We start from the raw sequence: 12,023 nt of genomic DNA, 5'->3' as shown, positions 1-12,023 counted from the left end.
CCAGGCTTAGTTGCTCCGTGGCATGTGCGATCTTCCCGGACCAGGGCTCAAAACCATGTCCCCTGCATTGGCAGGCAGATTCTTAACTACTGCACCACCAGGGAAATCCCTAAATAGACGTTTCATACAGCTTGCATACTCTAGTCCTCAAAAGAGCTAAACATTTAGTTCTATCTTCTTTCTTTCCTTTACTTATCTGCCTTTAAACAACCAAAGAAAGATGAAGTCCAATTAAGACCTTGTGTGGAATTATTACTAACCAGTGATAATGAACTCACTGAGTGTTGATGGTACTGTGATCAGTTCTCTATCATATATCCACATACCCAATATAATGTTGACTGGATGAAGGCAGGAACCATATCTGGCACATAGTAGTCATTTAAAAAATATATGTTGAATGAAAAATGCAAGAAATCTATAGGGCAAGGATCTTTCATGTGAAACTCTTGGAAATGCTTCAGGGTATCTGTAAACTACCTGAGAGTATATACGTTATTGCACATGAATGTAAGTATGTATGTGCCGAGGTGAATTTTCTGGGAACTGAGCCAATAGATCGCATGAGATTTTCTTCTATTGATTACATTTAAAAAGCAAAACCAAAAATGTTCTGGACCCTCACTATGGAGCTGCCACTAACCTAACCTACATGTGTTGCCTCTCGCCTTCATGAACACAAAACCCCTACATTCTTTAATTAACATGTTGTCAAGTGTTTTTTCTTACAAGTAGAATGTTTCCCTAACCTATTTGGAACAGAAATGAGTATAAAAGCAGCATCATATACCACTGTCACATAACATATCTCCCAGAATACAAAAAAAGATGCAAAAGAGATGTCATGCCTGGCAGTTCAGAAATCATGCTGGGCTGGGGCAAAGTGTACTCGCAAGAAAACAGAAAGAAATCTTTTAATTTGGAGCTAGAACAAAATAGATGGCACTTTCATAGTATCTTCATTTCTCTGCATCATTCTAGGACATAAAAAAGTGACTCCGTTGAAATATAAACGTCTGAGCTCAGTAAAAGCAGACACCAAAAATTCAAAGGAGACCCACAAAGGTAGACCCATAAGAAGAGAAGTGAGGTAGAGTATTCCCCAAACATCCTGATATACAGTAGTAATAACAATCACAACAATGATAATAATCAACACAATTTATAGCTAAAACCCTTTAGTAGAATCAAAGCACTTTTCATATAGATGCATCAGGCTGGTACAATGACTGCTGTTTTACAGATCAAGACATGGAGGTTCAGAAATGTAAGTCTTGCTCAGTCATAGTGATTGAATGGGGAGGCTAAGGCACGTCCACGCATCTCCCACTTCTAAATGCTGTGTTTTTCATATCACATTTTACTTCAGATGATAAAATAATACCTAGGCCTTTCTTCTTTCTGATTTCTGAATATGTTGGTAATTATTCATTGAAATCCATAAAAGTCAAGGTGCTGAAGTCTATTTATTATTATCTCTACTCACATGAAATTAATGTGTTGGCGGATGAGGGTAAATTGGTACGTGGGAAACATCAAGGGAAGTAGCAAAATAAGATACTTGGCCTTATGGTCCTTTGAAGCTATTTTAAAAAGTAAAATGTTATGTTAAGAGCTATGTGGTGTCTGTCTGTGTGTGTGTGTGTGTGTGTGTGTGTGTGTGTAATTATTATTCCATTGATTTATTGCACACATGTCAAGGAGCATCTGGGCATCTGTACAAGTTAAAACAAACCTACCCAGGAGCCAAGCCACACAGCCACAAACCCACACAACTTGCCCCCCCCATCCCAGCCTGCAACCTACTACCTCCCAAACGCAAATTCTGTGGTGGCAAAAGCTTTCCTTGCAGAGATTAACCGTTGAGTCAGTGACATCTGTCATTTTTGCCATATTCTAAAAGAGTTGCCAAAGATAGTTGATGGCACAGGTTTTCCAGAGAAACCAGTAGGGCTCTTTCCATTCTAGAGAGAGACCTCTTCTGTTTTAGCAAGAGCGTTCAGCAATGACTCAGGGATCTAATTGGAAGGAGCTATCACATGTAACGTCTTCTAAGGATGAAAACAGTATCTTTCACACGAACGTAAATTCAGTTCTTTCATTGTAGGGCACAATGAAACATAACATAGCTTACCTACTGAATACTCACCCACTAACCCACATTAGGTAGGGAGACTCTTATTTCCCTGTTTTCCAAGAAGCAGGAAAATCACTTCAATGTATTTCAGCCTGCTGCCAAAAATCCCTTGCCTATGATCCAACAATTAGAGCTAATTTCAACCTAAATTGCTTCCTCTATGAGATGGATATCATTAGATAACTCTCTTCACTTCCATTTACAAAGACTTTAAAAGAAGAAAAAAAAGGCAAAAGAAAATTCCTTGGATATTTCCAGCTGATAAAATCATTAATCTCACAATCCCAACTTCAAAGCAGAAAAGCAGAGAATCATCTCACCCTCTCTGCACATGGAGAGTAATTTTTTCTACTTCAAAGTGCTGTCTCTTTATTGGGTCATTTTAATTATTGAACATGGGATGGAAGCTATCCACATAATGTCACCTCTGTCTTTTTCATGAAATATGTACAGGTCTAATTTGGACTACATTAATTCGAGAGAGGTAAAAAATGGGAAAGAATAAGAAAAGGGAAAGAGGCCACAGAATACAACACTCACCAGTACAAGTGAGAGGTGGTAAGCTTTTCCCAGCTGACTTTTCTCATTCTTTCCTTCTGAAGAGAAGCTATCAAGAAGCCTGACTACCTGTTTGGGCAATACCTCAGCAGACTGCCTTGCTTCTCAAATTTCCTTCTACCCAACACACTTACAGTAACTTTGTTAGTAATGCTGGTATTATTGCCAACTTAAGACAACTGTGAGTACAATCTGTTGCAGTGTGAATGACCACTGTGAAGAAAAACTTGTGCTCTAGAATGGAGGTCAGCAAATTTGGCCTTGTTCAGAGTAAGCCTGTTAGAGAAAGGACAAGCCAGGCATTCCAATTCCCACTCAAGCCTCTTCCCAGGAAATCACAATGCCATGGGTGGCAAACTTTTTCTGTAAAGGGCCAGAGAGTAAATAGTTTCAGCTTTTCAGCCTTACAGTCTCTGTTGCTACTAAATCCTGCTTTGGTAGCACAAAAGCAGCCAAAGACAACACATAGATGAAAGGGTGTAACCATAAAGTTAAATAAGTTTAACTTTAAAGTTAACTTATTTAACGTTAAATAAGTTTCACGTTAAATAAGTTTCAAGTTAAATAAGTTTAAATATTAAAAAGTTTAATAAAACTTTATTTACAAAAGCAGGCAGAGGGCAGGATTTGTCCCAACAAGCCATAGCTTTCCACCTGTATTCTAGACAAGTCCTACATGGTAGAAATGATCTATAGTTGTGCTGTCCCATACACTAGTCTCTAGCCACATGTGACTATTAAATACATGAAATGTGGCTAGTGTGACTAAGAAGCTCCGTTTGAAATTTAACTGAATTTTAATTAATCTAAATTTGAATAGCCACATGTGCCTAGTGGCGACAGTATTAGCACAGTTCTAGATACTATTCACTGCTGCCTCCTCAAAGGAAATACAAGCCAACCTCCAATTTATGGCATAGTTTGCATTTATGCCTTAAAAACTAAAATATCCATGCTTCTACATTCACAATGGAACTATACACAACTGAAAATGGTATTTCTTAAATGTAAAATATCTACATCATTGGGGGACTTCCGGGTAAGATGGCGGAAGAGTAAGACGCGGAGATCACCTTCCTCCCCATGGATACACCAGAAATACAGCTACACGTGGAACAACTCCTACAGAACACATACTGAACGCTGGCAGAAGACCCCAGACCTCCCAAAAGGCAAGAAACTCCCCACATACCTGGGTAGGGCAAAGCGGAGAGATTCCCGCACAGAGGAGCGGTGCCGAGCGGCACTCACCAGCCCGAGAGGCTTGTCTGCTCGCCCGCCGGGGCGGGCGGCGCTGGAAGCTGAGGCTCGGGCTTCGGTCAGAGCGCAGGGAGAGGACTGGGGCTGGCGGCGAGAACTCAGCCTGAAGGGGGCTAATGTGCCACAGCTAGCCGGAAGGGAGTCCGGGAAAACTCTGGAGCTGCCGAAGAGGCAAGAGACTTTTTCTTCCCTCTTGGTTTCCTGGTGCGCGAGGAGAGGGGATTAAGAGCGCTGCTTAAAGGGTCTCCACAGACGGGCGCGAGTCGCGGCTGAAAGCGCGGAGCCCAGAGACGGGCGTGGGACGCTGGGGCTGCTGCTGCCGCCGCCAAGAAGCCCGTGTGCGAGCGCAAGTCACTGTTCACACCGCCATTCCGGGAGCCTGTTCAGCCCGCCACTGCCGGGGTCCCGGGATCCAGGGGCGGCTTCCCTGGGAGAACGCACGGCGCGCCTCGGGCTAGTGCAACGTCACGCCGACCTCTGCCGCTGCAGGCTCGCCCCGCACTCCGTGCCCCTCCCTCCCGCCCGGCCTGAGTGAGCCAGAGTGCCCGAAGAGGCTGCTCCTTTAACCCTGTCCTGTCTGAGCGAAGAACAGACGCCCTCCGGCGACCTACACGCAGAGGCGGGGCCAAATCCAAAGCTGAGACCCAGGAGCTGTGAGAACAAAGAAGAGAAAGGGAAACCTCTCCCAGCAGCCTCAGAAGCAGCGGAATAAAGCTCCACAATCAACTTGATGTACTCTGCATCTGTGGAATACATGAATAGACAACAAATCATCCCAAATTGAGGAGCCAGGAGTCAGTGCTGTGCCTCTGAGGTGGGAGAGCCAATTTCAGGACACTGGTCCACAAGAGACCTCCCAGCTCCACATAATATCGAACGGCGAAAATCTTCCAGAGATCTCCATCTCAACACCAGCACCCAGCTTCACTCAACGACCAGCAAGCTACAGTGCTGGACACCCTATGCCAAACAACTAGCAAGACAGGAACACAACGCCACCCATTTGCAGAGAGGTGGCCTAAAATCATAAAAAGTCCGCAGACACCCCAAAACACACCACCAGACGTGGACCTGCCCACCAGAAAGACAAGATCCAGCCTCATCCACCAGAACACAGGCACTAGTCCCCACCACCAGGAAGCCTACACAACCCACTAAACCAACCTTAGCCACTGGGGACAGACACCAAAAACAACGGGAACTACGAACCTGCAGCCTGCAAAAAGGAGACCCCAAACACAGTAACATAAGCAAAATGAGAAGACAGAAAAACACACAGCAGGAGAAGGAGCAAGATAAAAACCCACCAGACCTAACAAATGAAGAGGTAATAGGCAGTCTACCTGAAAAAGAATTCAGAATAATGATGGTAAAGATGATCCAAGATTCTATTTCCCAGATCCAAAATCTTGGAAATAGAATAGACAAAATGCAAGAAACAGTTAACAAGGACCTAGAAGAACTAAAGATGAATCAAGCATCAATTAAAAACACAATAAATTAAATAAAAAATACTCTAGATGGGATCAATAGCAGAATAACTGAGGCAGAAGAACGGATAAGTGAGGTGGAAGATAAAATAGTGGAAATAACTGCTGCAGAGCAAAATAAAGAAAAAAGAATGAAAAGAACAGAGGACAGTCTCAGAGACCTCTGGGACAACATTAAACGCACCAACATTCGAATTATAGGGGTTCCAGAAGAAGAAGAGAAAAAGAAAGGGACTGAGAAAATATTTGAAGAGATTATAGTTGAAAACTTCCCTAATGTGGGAAAGGAAATAGTTAATCAAGTCCAGGAGGCACAGAGAGTCCCATATAGAATAAATCCAAGGAGAAATACGCCAAGACACATATTAATCAAACTGTCAAAAATTAAACACAAAGAAATCATATTAAAAGCAGCAAGGCAAAAACAACAAATAACACACAAGGGAATCCCCATCAGGATAACAGCTGATCTCTCAGCAGAAACTCTACAAGCCAGAAGGGAGTGGCAGGACATAAAGTGATGAAGGAGAAAAACCTGCAACCAAGATTACTCTACCCAACAAGGATCTCATTCAGATTTGATGGAGAAATTAAAATGTTTACAGACAAGCAAAAGCTGAGAGAGTTCAGCACCACCAAACCAGCTTTACAACAAATGCTAAAGGAACTTCTCTAGGCAAGAAACACAACAGAAGGAAAAGACCTACAATAACGAACCCAAAACAATTAAGAAAATGGGAATAGGAACATACATATCGATAATTACCTTAAATGTAAATGGACTAAATGCTCCCACCAAAAGACACAGATTGGCTGAATGGATACAAAAACAAGACCCATATATATGCTGTCTACAAGAGACCCACTTCAGACCTACAGACACATACAGACTGAAAGTAAGGGGATGGAAAAAGATATTCCATGCAAATGGAAACCAAAAGAAAGCTGGAGTAGCAATTCTCATATCAGACAAAATAGACTTTAAAATAAAGACTACTAGAAGAGACAAAGAAGGACACTACATAATGATCAAGGGATCGATCCAAGAAGAAGATATAACAATTGTAAATATTTATGCACCAAACGTAGGAGCACCTCAATACATAAGGCAAATACTAACAGCCATAAAAGGAGAAATCGACAGTAACACAATCATAGTAGGGGACTTTAACACCCCACTTTCACCAATGGACAGATCATCCAAAATGAAAATAAATAAGGAAACACAAGCTTTAAATGATACATTAAACAAGATGGACTTAATTGATATTTATAGGACATTCCATCCAAAAACAACAGAATACACATTTTTCTCAAGTGCTCATGGAACATTCTCCAGGATAGATCATATCTTGGGTCACAAATCAAGCCTTGGTAAATTTAAGAAAATTGAAATTGTATCAAGTATCTTTTCTGACCACAATGCTATGAGACTAGATATCAATTACAGGAAAAGAGCTGTAAAAAATACAAACACATGGAGGCTAAACAATACACTACTTAATAACGAAGTGATCACTGAAGAAATCAAAGAGGAAATTAAAAAATACCTAGAAACAAATGACAATGGAGACATGACGACCCAAAACCTATGGGATGCAGCAAAAGCAGTTCTAAGAGGGAAGTTTATAGCAATACAATCCCACCTTAAGAAACAGGAAACATCTCGAATAAACAACCTAACCTTGCACCTAAAGCAATTAGAGAAAGAAGAACAAAAACATCCCAAAGTTAGCAGAAGGAAAGAAATCATAAAAATCAGATCAGAAATAAATGAAAAAGAAATGAAGGAAACGATAGCAAAGATCAATAAAACTAAAAGCTGGTTCTTTGAGAAGATAAACAAAATTGATAAACCATTAGCCAGACTCATCAAGAAAAAAAGGGAGAAGACTCAAATCAATAGAATTAGAAATGAAAAAGGAGAAGTAACAACTGACACTGCAGAAATACAAAAGATCATGAGAGATTATTACAAGCAACTCTATGCCAATAAAATGGACAACCTGGAAGAAATGGACAAATTCTTAGAAATGCACAACCTGCCAAGACTGAATCAGGAAGAAATAGAAAATATGAACAGACCAATCACAAGCACTGAAACTGAAACTGTGATAAAAAATCTTCCAACAAACAAAAGCCCAGGACCAGATGGCTTCACAGGCGAATTCTATCAAGCATTTAGAGAAGAGCTAACACCTATCCTTCTCAAACTCTTCCAAAATATAGCAGAGGGAGGAACACTCCCAAACTCATTCTACGAGGCCACCATCACCTTGATACCAAAACCAGACAAGGATGTCACAAAGAAAGAAAACTACAGGCCAATATCACTGATGAACATAGATGCAAAAATCCTCAACAAAATCCTAGCAAACAGAATCCAACAGCACATTAAAAGGATCATACACCATGATCAAGTGGGGTTTATTCCAGGAATGCAAGGATTCTTCAATATACGCAAATCAATCAACGTGATACACCATATTAACAAATTGAAGGAGAAAAACCATATGATCATCTCAATAGATGCAGAGAAAGCTTTCGACAAAATTCAACACCCATTTATGATAAAAACCCTGCAGAAAGTAGGCATAGAGGGAACTTTCCTCAACATAATAAAGGCCATATATGACAAACCCACAGCCAGCATCGTCCTCAATGGTGAAAAACTGAAACCATTTCCACTGAGATCAGGAACAAGACAAGGTTGCCCACTCTCACCACTCTTATTCAACATAGTTTTGGAAGTTTTAGCCACAGCAATCAGAGAAGAAAAGGAAATAAAAGGAATCCAAATCGGAAAAGAAGAAGTAAAGCTGTCACTGTTTGCAGATGACATGATACTATACATAGAGAATCCTAAAGATGCTACCAGAAAACTACTAGAGCTAATCAATGAATTTGGTAAAGGTGCAGGATACAAAATTAATGCACAGAAATCTGTGGCATTCCTATATACTAATGATGAAAAATCTGAAAGTGAAATCAAGGAAACACTCCCATTTACCATTGCAACAAAAAGAATAAAATATCTAGGAATAAACCTACCTAAGGAGACAAAAGACCTGTATGCAGAAAATTATAAGACACTGATGAAAGAAATTAAAGATGATACAAATAGATGGAGAGATGTACCATGTTCTTGGATTGGAAGAATCAACATTGTGAAAATGACTCTACTACCCAAAGCAATCTACAGATTCAATGCAATCCCTATCAAACTACCACTGGCATTTTTCATAGAAGTAGAACAAAAAATTTCACAATTTGTATGGAAACACAAAAGACCCCGAATAGCCAAAGCAATCTTGAGAACGAAAAATGGAGCTGGAGGAATCAGGCTCCCTGACTTCAGACTATACTACAAAGCTACAGTAATCAAGACAGTATGGTACTGGCACAAAAACAGAAAGATAGATCAATGGAACAGGATAGAAAGCCCAGAGATAAACCCACGGACATATGGTCACCTTGTCTTTGATAAAGGAGGCAGGAATGTACAGTGGAGAAAGGACAGCCTCTTCAATAACTGGTGCTGGGAAAACTGGACAGGAACATGTAAAAGTATGAGATTAGATCACTCCCTAACACCATACACAAAAATAAGCTCAAAATGGATTAAAGACCTAAATGTAAGGCCAGACACTATCAAACTCTTAGAGGAAAACATAGGCAGAACACTCTATGACATAAATCACAGCAAAATCCTTTTTGACCCACCTCCTAGAGAAATGGAAATAAAGACAAAAATAAACACATGGGACCTAATGAAACTTAAAAGCTTTTGCACAGCAAAGGAAACCATAAACAAGACCAAAAGACAGCCCTCAGAATGGGAGAAAATATTTGCAAATGAAGCAACTGACAAAGGATTAATCTCCAAAATTTATAAGCAGCTCATGCAGCTCAATAACAAAAAAACAAACAACCCAATCCAAAAATGGGCAGAAGACCTAAATAGACATTTCTCCACAGAAGATATACAGACTGCCAACAAACACATGAAAGGATGCTCAACATCTTTACTCATTAGAGAAATGCAAATCAAAACTACAATGAGATATCATCTCACACCAGTCAGAATGGCCATCATCAAAAAATCTAGAAACAACAAATGCTGGAGAGGGTGTGGAAAAAAGGGAACCCTCTTGCACTGCTGGTGGGAATGTGAATTGGTACAGCCACTATGGAGAACGGTATGGAGGTTCCTTAAAAAACTACAAATAGAACTACCATATGACCCAGCAATCCCACTACTGGGCATATACCCTGAGAAAACCATAATTCAAAAAGAGACATGTACCAAAATGTTCATAGCAGCCCTATTTACAATAGCCCGGAGATGGAAACAACCTAAGTGTCCATCATCGGATGAATGGGTAAAGAAGATGTGGCACATATATACAATGGAATATTACTCAGCCATAAAAAGAATTGAAATTGAGCTATTTGTAATGAGGTGGATGGACCTAGAGTCTGTCATACAGAGTGAAGTAAGTCAGAAAGAGAAAGACAAATACTGTATGCTGACACATATATATGGAATTTAAGAAAAAAAAATGTCATGAAGAACATAGGGGTAAGACAGAAATAAAGACACAGACCTACTTGAGAATGGACTTGAGGATATGGGGAGGAGGAAGGGTAAGCTGTGACAAAGCGAAAGAGAGGCATGGACATATATACACTACCAAACGTAAGATAGCTAGTGGGAAGCAGCCGCAGAGCACAGGGAGATCAGCTGGGTGCTTTGTGACTGCTTGGAGGGGTGGGATGGGGAGGGTGGGAGGGAGGGAGATGCATGAGGGAAGGGATGTGGGAACAGATGTATATGTATGACTGATTCACTTTGTTATAAAGCAGAAAGTAATAAAAAAAATAAATATAAAAAATATCTACATCATTGAAGCCAAAATGACAGCTTTGATTCGAAGCAATCAATTAACTGCCTATTGGCCAATCAAGTGCATAGACCTATCAGGTCCATGCCAAGACCTATCCAACCTGGAACTTGTTTCCTTTCTCCTCTGGACATTGTCCTGCACCTTGACTGAGGGCACAGACCTACTAACTGGCATGGCCCCATTAACTCCTACAGAAAATCCAAACCTACCCACAGACCCAAAAATGTATACATGCAAAGACATGGCTCCAAGAACACAAGAGACAACATGCAACTCAATTAGACTGCCTTCTCCTAAAGTAATCCATGTAACACAAAAATCCTCAAAAATCCTCAACACAAAAATCAGGGAGATTCACTGCATTCTTTGCTATTGGCCCCATTTAATCATTTATTTTCTGGCAACTGTTTCATTTACATAATAACTAGCTTGTGTTTTGCATTTCTTAGCAATGAGATATAATCCAATGAGAAGCAAGAAAATAGGATAGCAACATGTATTTGGGTTTTTTTCTTAGTATGAATAAGAAATAACAAACCACATTTCATTTAAGAAACTAACACAATATCAGCTTTCTTCAATGGGTAAAAGCATCTTGAAAATTGAGGATACTGCTTAGGATGTGAGAAACCCAAGGGTGCCAGGAGGGGGACCTACACAGATACACAGTAAAGTAAGGTAGATGACATCCTGACACTTTTATGATTTTTGATAAAATGAAACCGTTTCCAATCCAATCATTTATCTATGGTTCCCAGCTGCGAAAAAACTCTGAAAAATGAAAAAAAAAAAATCCAAGTGTGAAGCAAACTCCTTTGGTGGCACAACCTAACACGAACCAACAGAAGGCTCCTTATATAGTCTTTATTTACTCTACTTTAGTGTAAGAGAAATTTTTACTGCAGAAATATCTGTATGTTTGCTTATGCGATGTTGCTGCAACCCCATTGGGAGTGTTACACAATCTATGATACATGCAATGGATCTGACCTTTCCCAAATCCCCAAGATATCTGATATCCAAGATGTATCTGGCCACAAGGATTTGGATATGAGATCTTGAAAAGAAAGCTCTTCAGATAGGATATTTTCTATCAACTCAGTGTCTGCTGCCTGGAGTCCTGAAACAGTGCCTTACCTCAGTCTGAAGGATGGCAGCCCTCTGTTCTTTGGCAGTAAGCGACTCTTTAAGCACTTCAATGTGTTGCTTGCAATCTGAATTCTGATTGCTAAGAGTTTCAAGCTTTGTTTGTAAGGCAAGAAGTTCTGACTCCTTCTTTGAAAGCTCCTGCTTCAGCTGATCAATCTGTGAAAAATGAAATTACAAAAAAATTAGAGCCACAGCTCCTACTCTTTACATTTGAGAACTACTGAATTCTCTTAATTTCCAAGAACCAGTGATCATTCATCCAACAAGGCAGACCATGAGTTTGCTTAAATATATGGCCTTGGGAGTCACTCAGTCTTAGGGGTCTGGGGAGGCTCTTTAAAGGTGACTCAGAGTAAAAAATAGGAAAGGTAAGGTCAGCAGCCTGCCTTCTACCTTCCACACCACTGAGAACCAAGGTTTACAGTGGAATGAAGGCTTCCTGGCCAAACCTACAACTCATCCAAGAAACCACAAAGTCTACTGACCATGGTCCTCAGAAGTGTCAACAGGGAGCTGACAAAG

General features: G+C 40.4%; 1 protein-coding gene across 1 annotated transcript in view; it reads right to left on the bottom strand.

Moving 5' to 3' along the window:
- ERC2 (ELKS/RAB6-interacting/CAST family member 2) overlaps positions 1–12,023 on the bottom strand; it is a gene marked incomplete at both ends in the record, with an annotated part of 849,176 nt that overhangs the window by 547,997 nt on the left and 289,156 nt on the right. Inside the window, one exon of the mRNA XM_079713573.1 lies at positions 11,490–11,657. Within this exon, the coding sequence (XP_079569699.1) occupies positions 11,490–11,657 (168 nt within the window). The remainder of the gene's footprint in view (positions 1–11,489; positions 11,658–12,023) is intronic.

This window comes from Hyperoodon ampullatus, assembly GCF_949752795.1.
Source record: "Hyperoodon ampullatus genome assembly, chromosome: 10".
In the NCBI taxonomy this organism is placed as follows: Eukaryota; Metazoa; Chordata; class Mammalia; order Artiodactyla; family Ziphiidae; genus Hyperoodon; species Hyperoodon ampullatus.
This window is presented reverse-complemented; position numbering and strand designations above follow the sequence as displayed.